The sequence below is a fragment of the Salmo salar genome, chromosome ssa15 (genome assembly GCF_905237065.1).
Source record: "Salmo salar chromosome ssa15, Ssal_v3.1, whole genome shotgun sequence".
Classification (NCBI taxonomy): domain Eukaryota; kingdom Metazoa; phylum Chordata; class Actinopteri; order Salmoniformes; family Salmonidae; genus Salmo; species Salmo salar.
The window spans coordinates 76,224,201-76,240,363 of record NC_059456.1 but is presented as its reverse complement, the minus strand read 5'-3'; the positions used below and the strand labels follow the sequence as shown (position 1 = coordinate 76,240,363).

The 16,163-nt window shown below is 46.3% G+C and overlaps 1 protein-coding gene across 1 annotated transcript in view; it reads left to right on the top strand.

The window, feature by feature from the left end:
* Positions 1–16,163, top strand: part of col20a1 (collagen type XX alpha 1 chain) — a 36,615-nt gene extending 20,452 nt beyond the window's left edge. The window contains exons 5-41 of the mRNA XM_014145949.2: positions 2,749–2,913; positions 3,847–4,056; positions 4,566–4,733; positions 5,053–5,337; positions 5,528–5,686; positions 5,771–5,940; positions 6,090–6,219; positions 6,905–7,050; positions 7,246–7,375; positions 8,014–8,153; positions 8,293–8,419; positions 8,545–8,684; positions 8,944–9,076; positions 9,194–9,339; positions 9,425–9,554; positions 9,665–9,781; positions 9,931–10,077; positions 10,450–10,506; positions 10,608–10,646; positions 10,728–10,866; positions 10,951–11,093; positions 11,563–11,672; positions 11,865–12,023; positions 12,140–12,217; positions 12,385–12,471; positions 12,623–12,676; positions 12,866–12,961; positions 13,189–13,242; positions 13,421–13,474; positions 13,618–13,671; positions 13,776–13,847; positions 14,056–14,091; positions 14,184–14,250; positions 14,357–14,545; positions 14,658–14,735; positions 14,848–15,009; positions 15,129–16,163. Coding sequence (XP_014001424.2) covers positions 2,749–2,913; positions 3,847–4,056; positions 4,566–4,733; positions 5,053–5,337; positions 5,528–5,686; positions 5,771–5,940; positions 6,090–6,219; positions 6,905–7,050; positions 7,246–7,375; positions 8,014–8,153; positions 8,293–8,419; positions 8,545–8,684; positions 8,944–9,076; positions 9,194–9,339; positions 9,425–9,554; positions 9,665–9,781; positions 9,931–10,077; positions 10,450–10,506; positions 10,608–10,646; positions 10,728–10,866; positions 10,951–11,093; positions 11,563–11,672; positions 11,865–12,023; positions 12,140–12,217; positions 12,385–12,471; positions 12,623–12,676; positions 12,866–12,961; positions 13,189–13,242; positions 13,421–13,474; positions 13,618–13,671; positions 13,776–13,847; positions 14,056–14,091; positions 14,184–14,250; positions 14,357–14,545; positions 14,658–14,735; positions 14,848–15,009; positions 15,129–15,157 — 4,400 coding nt within the window. The 3' untranslated portion in view covers positions 15,158–16,163. The remainder of the gene's footprint in view (positions 1–2,748; positions 2,914–3,846; positions 4,057–4,565; positions 4,734–5,052; positions 5,338–5,527; positions 5,687–5,770; positions 5,941–6,089; positions 6,220–6,904; positions 7,051–7,245; positions 7,376–8,013; positions 8,154–8,292; positions 8,420–8,544; positions 8,685–8,943; positions 9,077–9,193; positions 9,340–9,424; positions 9,555–9,664; positions 9,782–9,930; positions 10,078–10,449; positions 10,507–10,607; positions 10,647–10,727; positions 10,867–10,950; positions 11,094–11,562; positions 11,673–11,864; positions 12,024–12,139; positions 12,218–12,384; positions 12,472–12,622; positions 12,677–12,865; positions 12,962–13,188; positions 13,243–13,420; positions 13,475–13,617; positions 13,672–13,775; positions 13,848–14,055; positions 14,092–14,183; positions 14,251–14,356; positions 14,546–14,657; positions 14,736–14,847; positions 15,010–15,128) is intronic.

Sequence of the window (16,163 nt, the reverse complement as noted above, 5' to 3'; positions counted from 1 at the left end):
ATTACATGAAGTTGATGCAAAGAGTCAATATTTGCAGTGTTGACCCTTCTTTTTCAAGACCTCTGCAATTTGCCCTGGCATGCTGTCAATTAATTTCTGGACCACATCCTGACTGATGGCAGCCCATTCTTGCATAATCAATGCTTGGAGTTTGTCAGAATTTGTGGGTTTTTGTTTGTCCACTTGCCTCTTGAGGATTGACCACAAGTTCTCAATGGGATTAAGGTCTGGGGAGTTTCCTGGCCATGGAAACAAAATACTGATGTTTTGTTCCCCGAGCCACTTAGTTATCACTTTTGCCTTATGGCAAGGTGCTCCATCATGCTGGAAAAGGCATTGTTCGTCACCAAACTGTTCCTGGATTGTTGGGAGAAGTTGCTCTCGGAGGATGTGTTGGTACCATTCTTTATTCATGGCTGTGATCTTAGACAAAACTGTTAGTGAGCCCACTCCCTTGGCTGAGAAGCAACTCCACACATGAATGGTCTCAGGATGCTTTACTGTTGGCATGACACAGGACTGATAGTAGCGCTCACCTTGTCTTCTCCGGACAAGCTTTTTTCCGGATGCCCCAAACAATCGGAAAGGGGACTCATCAGAGGAAATGACTTTACCCCAGTCCTCAGCAGTCCAATCCCTGTACCTTTTGCAGAATATCAGTCTGTCCCTGATGTTTTTCCTGGAGAGAAGTGGCTTCTTTGCTGCCCTTCTTGACACCAGGCCATCCTCCAAAAGTCTTTGCCTCACTGTGCGTGCAGATGCACTCACACCTGCCTGCTGCCATTCCTGAGCAAGCTCTGTACTGGTGGTGCCCCGATCGCGCAGCTCAATCAACTTTAGGAGACGGTCCTGGCGCTTGCTGGACTTTCTTGGGCGCCCTGAAGCCTTATTCACAACAATTGAACCGCTCTCCTTGAAGTTCTTGCTTGATGATCCGATAAATGGTTGATTTAGGTGCAATCTTACTGGCAGCAATATTCTTGCCTGTTAAGCCCTTTTTGTGCAAAGCAATGATGACGGCACGTGTTTCCTTGCAGGTAACCATGGTTGAATGAGGAAGATCAATGATTCCAAGCACCACCCTCCTTTTGAAGCTTCCAGTCTGTTATTCGAACTCAATCAGCATGACAGAGTGATCTCCAGCCTTGTCCTCGTCAACTCACACCTGTGTTAACAAGAGAATCACTGACATGATGTCAGCTGGTCCTTTTTGTGGCAGGGCTGAAATGCAGCGGAAATGTTTTTGGGGGATTCAGTTCATTTGCATGGCAAAGAGGGACTTTGCAAATAATTGCAATTCATCTGATCACTCTTCATAACATTCTGGACTATATGCAAATTGCCATCATACAAACTGAGGCAGCAGACTTTGTGAAAATTAATATTTGTGTCATTCTCAAAACTTTTGGCCACGACTGTACTGATGGTTTTCTCACAAAAAAATGTGCGTTATATAGCGAGTGTGCCCATTCTGGTATTAGCATGTGGACTCTAGCCAACAGCACTGTACATGATGAGATTATTATTATGGATAACAGAGCAAGATTATTTTTGTCAAAATGGCAGCCAAGCCTCAATTATCATATCACCAGAATAAGACGCTCAATATTTATTGTAAAGGAGCATTAAGCTCATCACCTTGCAATTTCACCACACTGTGAAGTTAATTTATTTCCAGGGGCGCAACTTTGTTTTTAGAAGTGGAGGGGACATAATAATTATTCATTTTTTATTCAGTTGGGAAAACACTCGAACCAGCCTACCCGACCGCTCGGAGGCGTCCGCATGGTCCTAACGCACACCTGGTTTTGTATCACATTCCGATGATAAAACTGGTGGGGACAAAAATGCAATTTCAGAATGTGGGGGGATATGTCCCCCGTTCCATCCCCAGTGAAGTTGGGCCCATATTTATTTAATCTGTAGCCTAATAAACTGCATGAGTCCTAGTGGGAGGACCCCACAACATGTCATCATGTGACTCCCAAGTTTACTTCGATATGATGGTTATTATATCAATATTTGTGTATAAAAGCTTTTCCACCGACACAAAAAGATCCCAACTTGTCTAGTGTATTTTGTTTATGTTGACATTTGGAAAGTTTACGTAAAAATGTTCTGTTTCCATCAGGCATATGTCATGACATTTTTTTATCCGATGTACTTTAGTCGCATAAAAAGGTTGGATGGAAACCTGGTTTATGTAAAAAGCTGTTATAGGAACAAAATGCCCTTTAAATTTTTGTTATTGTTGCTAGCTTTTCAGTGATAGTGGGTTACTGTGTCAACAGAAGCGCGTTGGGACAAGTCAGACTTTGGTGTTGACTGGGAAACATCTGGCTGTCATTCAATAATGATCCTAGTCTGGGAGCTCCTTCCTGGCCTCTCTTCTCAAACCCCAGCCCCACTTGTTATTTCTATAGAAATGTCATACTCATTTTCTGTCGCACATTTTCTCAAGGCAACATTTGCCCTTTTCCCGGTGCTCTGTATGTGCTGGCATTTTATATTTGTCAAGCTCTGCATAAAAATGGTATGTTTAGAATGTACAATTATTTAGATTCATTTACTCATCTGCTGTTGTTCCACATTTCCCCTTTCCTTCTCAATTCCTCCTCTTTCTCCTCTTCCTCTCCTTCTCGTTCAACCACTGCTGTGATTATTCTTCCAACTTTTCCTCCTTCATTTGTCTATCCATGAATCTATTTCCTTTCTTCTGTTCTTCTGCTCTCCTCTCTATCCTGCCAGTTGAGGGCTTGCGAGAGGAGGAGTTGGTCCGTAGTGGCAGTCGTGAACAGCGGAGGAAGGCCCTACCAGGGGGGTCAGGGTCAGGTGAACTGGATGACCCCATAGAGGCCCTGCTAGCTGTACCCACTGTGGTCTACCATGAGCCGGCAACCACCACCACTACAGGTAGGGGGTGTTCTCACCCAGGGAGGGCTTTTAGGTCAAAGGATTTTACACTGTAGAGCAGGGGTATTAAAATCTTAACCTACAATCTCGAGAGTGCCACTGTTTTTCTTTTATACTTGATAATTAATTGAACCTACCTGGTGACGGCTAAATCAGTCTCTGATTATAATGGGGGAAAAAGCAGTGGAATTGTTTTTCAGGTCCAGATTTGAATTTGACGGCCATAGAGCAATGCCCAAGAACCTTACTCTGGCCAATAAGCACTGACGTTAATATAATGGTCATCCTCAATGTGCTGTAACAGGATTTTATGTTCCGAGGGTTATTTCACTTCCTGTTTACTGTTGTAATTGTATACGTCACACTACAGTGCTGTTGGCAAAAGGTATGCATACCATATCTAATATGTTCAGGTCTGATAATTGCTTTGTTTATGGGTGGCAACAGTGGCACTTAGAGAAAATACAAAACACAATCCCCTCACATCCTCCCCATAGTTGATATTGTGTTCTCCTCTCTGTTTCGCCATGGGCTCTGTCATTATGTGTGTTTAACTGGCAGAGTGGGGGTAGGAGCCTGGAGAGGCGCCTGTGTTCTCACACTAGGTCTGTAATGAGAGCGCTGATGCAGTACCACAGCTGTAAGCTGCCCTGTCCAGAATGGGAGATGGACTGCACTGGAGAGAAACAGGGCTGAGAGGAAACAGGGAGTAGACATGGGGTGTGGGCTAAGGGACGGGTACAAAGGGGTTTTACTAGTTCCCTGTATCTTAACAATGTCTCATAAGAACTGGAGATTGGATATTACTATGATCTATTCCTGAGTGTTTGTCATCATATAAGAACTGGTGGCCTGAAATGATTATGCTGTTGGAATTTCTGTCATAGACGTTGTTTCTTTAACACTACCAACTGTCAAATTGTGTATCTGTAGAACCTCCAACTACTCCAGAAACCACTAGCCAGAATAATGAGTTGGTGACAGAGAAGGCTCCCAAAGAGAAGAGGAAGAGGAAGAAAGAGAAGGATCGCTCCAAGCTGGACAATAAGGAGGAACAGGGGACAACTCAGGGGAAACCAGTAGAGGATGAGAACTCCGGCAGGGAGAAAGTCAGGAAGACAATCCCCACCCAGCCTGTCACAGGTACACCAACTTCCATCCATCCCACCTACAGCAAACAGTTTGTAAAAACACTATTATTATTACTTGAAGATGTACCAGGCAAAATGTTTTTGTTTAAAAAGCCTGTCTATGTATTTTCATTGTTGTAAGTGAAGTACCCTATTTAGAGCCCATAGTATGCACACTCTTCTAACGCTAAAAGATCAAGTTCAGTCCTAGAAGAGGGGTTTGGGCTTTACTTTGTCATCCTCAGCACTGCAATCATAGAGAAAATATTCCAGTGAGTGGCAATTTCAGATCTGATGACAGCGTTTCCTGAGGAGGGGAACACAGAGAGGACAGGATAATGATGGGGCCTCTGGAGCCGAAATGTGCTCGCACTCTCCTGTATTCCTCTGTAACACACACACACACACACACACACACACACACACACACACACACCTACTTCCAATACTACTACTAATGCATTCTCCTTAGTTTGGATCAGCCCGTTTTCTTGATTGGAGAGTGTTTCTTCATTAATCCAGGGGTGTCCACTCGGAAGGCCTTTGAGTGTGACACGACAGCAGCCGCTGACGTGGTCATGTTGGTGGACGGCTCCTGGAGCATTGGACGCACCAACTTCAGACGTGTCAGGGACTTCCTGGAGGGTCTAGTCACGCCTTTCCATATCGGCCCAGACAGGGTGCAGATAGGTGAGACACAGCAGACTCTTTCTGCTGAATTAGCGTTTTGGGTTTCTTATGAAAGGGTGTGTGACGTGATCTCATAATTAATATAATAATAAGCCACATATATAAGACGCCCCCAGGCAGAAGCCTTTTGATCTTAATGATTCTGTTTTGTACATTTTCTTTCATCTAAATCCTGGTGGTTTTGGCCACTTTCCTGTTTCTGCAGCTGTAAATACTAGACCTATAACAGAACTCTCCACTGTTAGGTTTTTACTTTACGGGACACCAATAACTGTCGTGTGGAGTGATATTAACAGTTTATTGCCCCTACGTTTCCCAGCCCTTTCTCAGTACAGTGGGGACCCTCGCACTGAGTGGCAGCTCAACAACTTCACTACCAAAGAGCAACTACTGGAGGCAGTCAGGAACTTCAGGTACAAGGGAGGCAACACCTTCACAGGCCAGGCTCTGCTGCATGTCCTGGAGGAGAACCTGAGACACGAGTCGGGAGCGAGGCCGGACACCCCTCGTTTCCTGATCCTCCTGACGGATGGGAAGTCGCAGGACGACGCCATCGCTGCAGCCAACCGGCTGAAGAACACAGGCGTGGAGATCATCGCTGTAGGTGAGATCTGCCCTGGTAGTGCAGCCGGTTACCTTTGAGGGTTTAGTTTGCATAATAGGAAGTACAGGAGTTTGTGTGGCTTTGTTTGTTTTTGCATGTTATTTATGCTTGGTTGTGTTTGTCAGTAATTTGTGCGTCTGTTCGTGAATGTATTGCCGTGTGAAAAAAGGACTGTCCCTGTGTCTTTCAGGTGTAAAGAACGCAGACGAATCAGAGCTGAGGCAGGTGGCGTCTGAGCCTCTGGAGATCAACGTCTACAATGTGAATGACTTCCCTCTGCTCAGCAAACTGGTGGACCGACTGGTGCACATCCTCTGTGGGAAGATAGAGGAGCGCAGCATTGCTAAGAGTGAGTTTATGCAAACTCTTGCAAAACTCTCTTTTTGTGAGAAAATACCAAGTAGAGTTTCGTCATTCTCTGTTTACTGCGTAGGAAACGAAAGGCCGACAGAGGACCCTATGCTCTACTACCCAAGCCCCACAGACCTGGAGTTCTCTGAGCTGGGCCCCAGGGAGGTGCAGCTGAGCTGGACTGGACCTACCCGACCTGTCCTGCAGTACAGAGTGGTGTTCCACAGCGCCGAGGGACAGAGCCCACAGGAGGTCAGAGATGGACAGAATTGTCTCATTTACAAGACATTGCGGTTATGGAGCTCTAGAACTTTAGTCTTGGGAAAAAAACTTGTGTCAACATGTAGCTATTTGGTGGTTTTGGCTGTGAGTGACTTGATCTGTGTGGCGTCTGTGTTCAGGTGGTTGTGACTGGGACCGTCTCCAGTGTTCTGCTGGGTGGACTCTCCTCCCAGACCCACTACCACATATCAATCTTTCCTGTCTACGATGACAACGTTGGTCTGGCCCTCAGAGGGACCATCACCACATGTAAGGCAGAACCCATCTGCCACATTCCTCACACATCATGTACTTCATAATGCAAATAACTACACGTAACCATGGAAATAACTTCTGATACATTCCCTCTACTGTGGAAATAACTTCTGATACATTCCCTCTACTGTGGAAATAACTTTTGATACATTCCCTCTACTGTGGAAATAACTTCTGATACATTCCCTCTACTGTGGAAATAACTTCTGATACATTCCCTCTACTGTGGAAATAACTTCTGATACATTCCCTCTACTGTGGAAATAACTTCTGATACATTCCCTCTACTGTGGAAATAACTTCTGATACATTCCCTCTACTGTGGAAATAACTTCTGATACATTCCCTCTACTGTGGAAATAACTTCTGATACATTCCCTCTACTGTGGAAATAACTTGATACATTCCCTCTACTGTGGAAATAACTTCTGATACATTCCCTCTACTGTGGAAATAACTTCTGATACATTCCCTCTACTGTGGAAATAACTTCTGATACATTCCCTCTACTGTGGAAATAACTTCTGATACATTCCCTCTACTGTGGAAATAACTTCTGATACATTCCCTCTACTGTGGAAATAACTTCTGATACATTCCCTCTACTGTGGAAATAACTTCTGATACATTCCCTCTACTGTCTCCTTCTCTCTCTTTCTCTCCTCTCCTGGATCATCAGTGCCCCTGGCCATGCCAGAGGGTCTGGAGGTGACCCCCTCGTCCCCCAGCAGTCTGAGGGTGCGTTGGGGTGCCACGGCGGGGGCCACTCAGTATATGGTCCTCTACTCCTCCCTCAGCCACGGAGAGCCCGACGATGCCAAGGAGGTGAGGTTATTGGAGTATGGCAGAGTGACGTGTGTAATATGTTGACGTGTGTGTAATATGTTGACGTGTGTGTGTGTGTAATATGTTGACGTGTGTGTGTAATATGTTGACGTGGTTGTGTAATATGTTGACGTGTGTGTGTAATATGTTGACGTGTCTGTTAGGATCATTTTGTGTATTAAATCCCTGTCCCAGGTGAAGTTTGGGGCAGACCAGACTGATGTGATGCTGGGTGGTCTGATGCCAGTGACAGATTACTCTGTCACCCTGTACGCCCTGTATGACGAGGACCCCAGTGACCCTGTCACCGCCATCGCCACCACATGTGAGGGAGTCATCACTGCCTATTATGAATTAACTTTCAATCCATTAGTTTTATTTGTGTGTGTAATTGTACCCCTTTAGTCTCCCCAATTTCGTGATATCCAATTGCGATCTTGTCGCATCACTGCCACTCCCCAACGGGCTTGGGAGAGGCGAAGATCGAGTCAAGCGTCCTCCGAAACATGACCCGCCAAGCCACTCTTCTTGACCCGGAGGCCAGCTGCACCAATGTGTCGGAGGAAAGTTGCAGGCGCCGACCCGCCTCACGGAGTCGCCAGAGCGCAATGAGCCAAGGAAAGCCCCTCCCCCCAGGCCAAACCCTCCCCTAACCCGACGACGCTGGGCCAATTGTGCGCCGCCCTATTGGACTCACGATCACGGCCGGTTGTGATACAGCCTGGGATCGAACCCCAGGCTGTAGTGATGCCACAACACCGTGATGCAGTGCCTTAGCCCGCTGTGCCACTCAGGAGGCCCCCAATCAACCTTTTATCAACTCTTTGTCAACCCAGACAATGTTACAGTACTGATACGCGTGAAGTTTGAAAGATTTATGCGTTAAGTCCTTCCCATTTCACTCTCTTTCTATCCCACTCTCTGCATCCTTTCTACTCTCTCTCTCTCTCTCTCTCTCTGTAGACCCGTTGCCCTCCCCCGTCAGTATGCAGTTTCCCATGGTGAACCACAGCATGGTCAGGGTCAGCTGGGTTCCTGGAGTGGTCGACGTTCCCGGTCACAGAATCACCTGCAGCACCAACCATGGCAGTGATGTCAAACAGGTGCCCCCCATTTAACTACTGTGGAATAAAACACACCCTACTCAATAAACATGTTTTATTTTAAGATGTTTCCTTGATTGATTCATTTAGTATCTCCTTCTCTCTCTGTCACTTTCCCGCTCGCCTCTCTTCTCTCCAGGTGGAGGTGACAGGTGTGAACTCGGTGCTGCTACAGAACCTGTCCTCTCTGTCTAGGTACTTGGTGTCGGTGCAGTCGCAGTATGAGCAGGGCCTGTCCTCGCCGCTCACAGCCAACGTCACCACATGTAAGATCATGAAACCCAGCACATCACACACACATTTCCACATCCATACATGACCTGTGTATATGACAGAGATTGTGGTTTCTCCCCCCCTCCCCTCTGCCCCTCTATCGGTCTCTCTCTGTCAGTGAGGGTACCAGCCCCCTCTGATCTCAGAGTCACAAACTTCTCCGGAAGTGACATCACAGTTCGATGGGAGTCAGCCGCTGATGATGTTGTCTCCTACCTGATTAAATGGATCTCACTCAGTGGAGGGGACCTCAGACAGGTATGTGGAGGGGACCTCAGACAGGTATGTGGAGGGGACCTCAGACAGGTATGTGGAGGGGACCTCAGACAGGTATGTGGAGGGGACCTCAGACAGGTATGTGGAGGGGACGTCAGACAGGTATGTGGAGGGGACCTCAGACAGGTATGTGGAGGGGACCTCAGCTTGTCTGTTAAGACTAATAAGACGCACCATATTTCAGTGCCAGTTCAGCGCTGTGTTGCATGGATTTTAGTGTTACATTTGCTGTGTGTTTCAGTTGAGGGTGGATGGGGACAGCGAGGGGGCCATATTGGAGGGGGTGCAGGACGATAAGGAGTATCAGATTTCGCTGTCTGCCCTCTACGCCGACGGAGCACAGAGTGAGGCAGTGGCTATACGATACAGCACCTGTGAGTACAAAATACACAGATTGTCACAGACCTGGAGATGTTAATGGGGTCAATATGTAATATTGGGATGTAGTGTTGTAGTTCTCAGCTTAAAGAGCACGCGTTAATGTGTCCTAGTGTCAGGTGGTGGCCCTTCCAGTGTGTCCATCTCAGAGGAGACTGCGGTCAGTCTCCTGGTGAGCTGGGTTCCTCCCAACGCCCATGTACTGCAATACCATGTCTCCTACACCGCCCTGATGGGAGGAGAGACACAGGAGAGCACTGTGAGTAACACACACACACACACACACACACACACACACACACAGGTCAGGTTAGGTTGGTTGTTACAGTGTTATGCCTCTGCAGGTGTTGGTTTCAGGCAGCGAGAGACGAACATTGCTGCAGAACCTGCTCCCTGACACGCGCTACAGCATCCTGGTCACTGCGGAGTACCGCGACCGAGAGGGAGGGAGCGCCTCCGCACAGGGCAAGACCAGTGAGTCACTTACACACTGTCATTAATAGTCTATCACCTGTGAATGCATGGTCTCGCATGCTCTAGTGTACGCAGACGCCCCGTCAGTCTCTCTCTGTCTGTTTCTCCAGTCAGTCTGCGAGTGAGCAGTGTCAGTGTGATGAGGTCTGATCACTCCAGTATCTGTGTGTCTTGGAGGCCTGTTTCAGCAGTCAGCGGTTACCGCATTGCCATCCAGTCTTTCAAAGGTAACAAGACCTTTTCTAGCACATCTCCAAGTGACACGGGTAGTCAGGGATCTTGGTTTTGGAGCTGCCATCCATCGCTGTTTCTTACAGGGATATTGTGTGTGGCGTATGGTTTTTCTCTATGTCCCTGGCTGTGTTTGGGAGCCCAGACAAGCAGACAAAGCAGGAGATAGTGGATGCATCAAGCAGCAGCTACTGTTTCACTGAGCTGGAGCCAGAGACTGTGTACCGCATCAGTGTGCACTCCCGCCTCGACACTGTAGAGGGAGCTGCAGTCTCCATTCTCCACCCCACAGGTCTGTATAACATCAGCATTGGGAAAGGGGGGATACCTAGTCAGTTGTACAACTGAATGCGTTCAACTGAAATGTGTCTTCCGCATTTAACCCAACCCCTCTGAATCAGAGAGGTGCGGTGGGCTGCCTTAATCGACATCCACATCTTCAGCGCCTGGGGAACAGTGGGTTAACTGCCTTGCTCAGGGGCAGAACGACAGATTTTTACCTTGTCAGCTCGGGGATTGATTGTAGATGTGAACAGATCACTGGGGTACATTCCTCTTGATATAGAGTGGATAGATGCAGCGTGAAACACTCAACGTAACATTACACATTCATGAAAGTAGAACTAGGTAGAAGTAATGAGCATTTGGATTTTGACCCCTACAGCATCGGCTCCAGCCAGAATCCCCATTCATCCCAGACTGCACCCAATTCGCAATGAAGGTACTTCTTTATATTACAGTTAACTGTACACAACAGAGCTATATTGACAGTGCTGTAACATAACTTTGTTTGTGAGTAAACACTGCCCTCTTGTGTTACAGTGTGCCCTGAGGTGACCATCAGAAACAGCATTGTAAAAGGTAGGGAAATTATGTTTGTAAAGTAAAAAGCTTTTGTCATATACTCATGGGTGTGTGAGACTGTGTGTGTTTCTGCACCAGGGTTCGATATGATGGAGGCTTTTGGTCTGACCCAGAGGGCTTACTCATCTGTGGAGGGGGTGGCTGCTGAGCCTTTTGTCTTCAATACGCTACACACCTATACTGTGTACAGAGACATCCAACTGACCCAGAGCACAGGGTGAGGCATTTACACACACACACACACACACACACACACACACACACACACAGGTCACTTATCTCTATATTGTCCCATCCACAGGTTCATCCACCCAGCAGGCTTTTCTCCAGAGCACACCATCAGTATAGCTTTCCGTCTGCTACAGGACACCCCCAGGGAGCCCTTTGCCCTCTGGCAACTCACCGACAACGACTTCCAGCCCAAGATGGGCGTGGTGCTGGACCGTGAGTCTGAGGAGAAGGATGGGGTTGAGGACTGCCATTTTGAGGGATTTGTAGTTTTTACTGTTTGTTGTGCTCAGGGATCTCACAAAATTTGCTTCAGCCATCCTGGCTGTTTACATTTTAAATTTTTTTGCGACTTAAAATTTGTGCATTCATGTTAAGATAGCTAGGTGAGACAACAATATATCACAGTACATTTTCCCTCAACAAAGTATTTATTAGCAAAGTCAGTGCCAGTAGGAAAAGACAAGTTGGTTTTCTTTTTTGGAGGGGGTTTAGGGGCACCGTGAGTTATTTAAGACACTCTTCAAAGAGGTAGGGTTTCAGACATTTTCTGAAGTTGGGCAGGGACGCCGCGGTCTGACTTTAGGGGGAAGATTGTTTACTCATCATACGGTGGATCATTTCCCCCAAAAAGTAATGCCAACCGTTTTTCGTCTCCCCCTTTCTCTCTCTCTCTGCCCCCCAGCTGTGAGCAAACTGCTGCTGTACTTCAGTCTGGACTACAGAGGGGAGGTTCAGGAGCTCACCTTCGACCAGCAACAGGTCCACAGGCTGTTCTACGGAAGTTTCCACAAGGTGAACGAGAGAGAAAAGACTTGATAAATAGAAGGAAGAAAGGGGGAGAGAAAACGAGGGGCAGTTCAACACCAAGACAATGCTGAGTTTTAGATTGTGATTAGAGAATGTGACCGTAGATAATGTGTTGTCTATGGTTGTGACATACAGCACGAGTCGTTCTAACACACCCTTCTGTCCTGTGATTGGCAGATCCACCTGTCTATCAGCCAGGTGAGCGTATCGCTGTCTGTGGACTGCCAGCATGTGGGTGAGAGGCCCGCGCGGCCCCTGGGGACTCTGCCCACTGACGGCTTTGAGACACTGGGCAAACTGATGAAGACCCGTGGACCACACAGCGGCTCTGCCCCAGTTAGTTGGATCAACACTGTTACTTTTACCCACACATAACATATACTGTAGTAACCAGACTACTGTAGTAACCAGACTACTGTAGTAACCAGACTCTTTGGGTTTTTTGCCTCCAGTTCCAGCTGCAGTCCTTTGAGATTGTGTGCAACACCACCTGGGCATTAGAGGACACCTGCTGTGATTTGCCAGGCCTGGTTAGTGACACACAGTAACTCTATTAAAGGTTATGGGAAATGAATAAATACCCACGTCTAGAGGAATATGGAGTTAATGACTGCATTAGAAGCGGAGGCCCTCTGGCATCCTGCCCTGAATATCACTAACTTCATTGACTGTAATCCTGCCTGTGTGACTATCTCAGAGGGATGAGGAGAGCTGCCCCGCCCCTGCCTATGCCTGCACCTGTACCTCCGACATTCCTGGAGCTCCTGGGGTCACTGGGCCTCCTGTGAGTCAGTGTTACAATGTTGCATTATGATTACAGCAGAATAAATGGATTCAATTAACTGTAATGTAGTTGTGAAGTTATTAGCAATTGCAATGATTTCATGACTGATCCTAAGATTATTATGCAACAATCCTTGTCCCTGTTTTTTTAGGGCAAACCGGGTCCTCGTGGAGAAAAGGGTGAAAAGGGAGAGGAGGGCCAAAAGGTCAGAGGTCGTGACACTTGTGAAGCCTATACAGAAGCGCCTGAACAGTTCACTATACACAGCTGAACCCCATCTTTATTGCATCATAGCCTATTTTCACATGTACTGTACACCATCATGTTTGTCAGAATGTGATGGTGACAGATTTTCCTATATTTTAACCTCTGTTCACCTCTCCTGTTTTCTCAGGGTGAGATAGGCCCTTCAGGGAAAATGGGGTCAGAAGGCGTTCTTGGGCCCCTGGGAAATCGTGGCCCTCGGGGATTGACAGTTCAGGGCAAAGCGGTGGGTCGATTTTAAATGATTATTTTAGAGCATCCTTATTGCTCTCCGTGTTTAGAAAGTGCTACATTGCTTCTTAAATGCATCTATCATGTTTGCCCTTTTGAATTGGAAAAATATGTTATTGTGATCAATTGTGCAATGTCAGCATATTGGACATCTGTGCCGTGTTATTATGCGATTACAACAATATGTATCACTTATAACCTCTGTCTGTTGCGTCTCTACAGGGACCTCCAGGGGCGAGGGGTGTGAAGGGGGAGGTGGGAAAGCCAGGTGGGCAGGTGAGTCTGATTTACAACATTCCCATTGAATAAACATAACAGCATATTATTTTGATTTTACCAGTCTCCCAACATTTGATTCACTGTGCTGTAGTTTGCATTATGGTTTTCTTCTTTGATCCCTCCACTTTCCTTCCCTATAATCTCCTCCCCTCCTCCATCCCTGTGTTTTCTGTAGGGTTTACCAGGTCCTCCTGGACCCAAAGGGAATGAAGGAGCCCCAGGCCCCAAGGTGAGCTCAATCGCAACCCTTATACAAACACGTTCCACAATCCATGCCTGGCGCTCAAGATTCCAAGTGTTTGTATTATTAGTTATGTGTATCAGTCTGAATCCAGCTCTGACCCTGACCTTTGCCTCCCCGGTGTTTTTCAGGGCATCAGAGGAGTTGAGGGGAACATGGGCGGACCGGGGATTACTGGATCTAGGGTGAGAATCGGATGAATGTCAAGCGAGACATACGTGTCATTGCTTTTCTAGTGATCTCTCTCTCTCTCTTGCTCCTCCCCTAATCCACCCATCTGTGTTTTCAGGGTTTCCAGGGTATGCCAGGACACCCAGGGGTTGTTGGAGAGAGAGGACCTTTAGGGGGGGTGGGGCCGACAGTAAGTACTGAGGCACAAACGGAGCTTCATACCCTGGGACTGTCGCATCCAATATACTGTTGAAAACAACAATCACGCCATCACACAATTTCAGTATGCTCAATGTTAACTCATTAAGTGATAATCCATTGTCTGAGGTGAACCAAATTGTATTTGTAGCGATAATGGTGATCAACTAGTTGATGGTAGTTTCCCTTTCTATTGACAGGGTCTTCCTGGGAATAAAGGTGAAAGGGGAGAAAAGGTATGTTTTTATCATGCAAGTTTGTCTCTGTGCAAGAAAATGTGTTTGTGCTCTCTTGACCCGTTGATTGACAGACATGCTCTGTGTATTAGGGAGAGCCTCAGTCCATGGCAATGATCTTCCAGCTAGTCACACAGGCCTGTGAGCAACTGGTGCACAGTAAGTACTGCAATGCTGTACTTGTGTTAATGTAAGGTGATGTTTGAGTGAGTGCACATAGTTGTGTGTGTGTATCTATGTGGACTTATTCACGATTGTTTTTCAGACGAGGTGCTGAAGCTGGATTTGTTCCTGAATGAGATGAGCCGTAAGCCTGTGCCCATTGAGGAGCCAGTGGGTCCCCCAGGAGAGCCTGGTATACCAGGGGGAAAGGGCCCACCAGGACAGAGGGGGAACCAGGGAAGACTGGGAACTAGTGGGGAACCAGGGAAGTCTGGATACCCAGGAGAGCAGGGTGAGGCCTTGGGTTTTACTGATAATTACTGGTGGTGGTGTTATATATTCAGTCCTGGTCAGACTTCTTAAGTGATAAGTGTCTCTCATCAGTGGTTCCTTCTTCCCTTCAGGACGTAGAGGTGCCCCTGGGGAGAAAGGCAGCTTAGGGCCCAATGTCCAGGGACCACAGGGAATCAAAGGATTTGCAGGTACACTCATCAGCTGTGTCTCTATGAGCAGAAAAATCAAGAAATGGTCCTAAAAGGTTCATTGCAGCTGTCAACTTAGTGATTAGGGTTTTTTGTGATTGTGTTTGTGCAGGTCTACCAGGAGAGGCCAAGCTGGGCAGTCCTGGCCCTAGAGGAGAGGATGGCCAGACGGGACCTCCGGGCATCGCAGGAGCAGTCGGGCAGACAGGAGAGATCGGTCCCCCTGGTGTTTGTGATAGCAGTGGCTGTCATAGAGGTGCTCAGACACAAGCAGGTACAAGAGCCATATCTAGGACCATTTACAGTAAATATTTCCATATTGAAGATATTACCATAAGTGCTTGGAGATATTACCATGCTATTTTAATGTTTTGACTGCATGTCATTTTTCAGAGGACCCATATTTTGGATACCAGCCTTGAGCACGGAAGCTGAATTGTCTTGTGACATTGTGGTCCAGCTCCTGTCATCTCCTTCATTTTAAGTGGCCATAGAGCACTTGTGCCATTAGACCTGATGGACAGACTGGAGCTGACGAAGCACCACAGTGGAGCGTGTTTGGTGCATTGAAGCTCAGTGACTCAGAGACACATGCACCACTATTAAGGGGAAAAGGAAGTTGACATGGTGCCTCTTCTTCACTTCTCCTTCTCATGAAACACAAATGTATCAAGTGTTTCCACTTACATAAAAACTGATGAAAAGTACATTTTTAAGTATTTGAATAGGTCTACCTGTTAATAAACTCTCTAACATATTGTAAAGGCCTATGTTTTAATGGAGGCTATGTAGTGGATATTTTGGTAGACAGTAGGCCTATTGTTATAGTTAACTGATGTATGTTACCACCTTCGCACTGAAAATGTTAAATCTGTTCCTTACTATGTCCATGTTTTTGTACTCATGCACTGTAACATATTACTTGTTAAGCAGAAATTAAAATATGGTTACTATCTGTAGCTTTTTTTTTTTACCTAAACTGCCTCAAAATGTTAATCCAAAGAGTTAATTTTGTAAAAAAATATATATTTTGTTTCAAACAAATGATATACTGTGAGAATGTCTTAATTATTTTATAGATATATACTGTATATGATAAATTGAATCTTGTTATTCTCATTATACACTAACATGCAGATTTCCTGTATTACATTTTGTATGTTGTCTCACAGGAAAGCCCTGTTTACAATTCCTGCTTCATGTGTAAATGGCCATTGGCAGTTGTAATGTTGCCATGTGTTCTTGAAAATATTTTGTTTTTTACTTTTTTTCTACTCCGAAGTGTGTGTGTGTGTGTGTGTGTGTTAGAGAGAGAGAGTGCATGAGAGACCAGCATTAGACCAGCTTTTACATAAATATGGTAGTCTAAATACTTAAACAGCAGGAAGCCAATTGAGAGTAATAAAATCATGACCTAAAAAAAGTCAA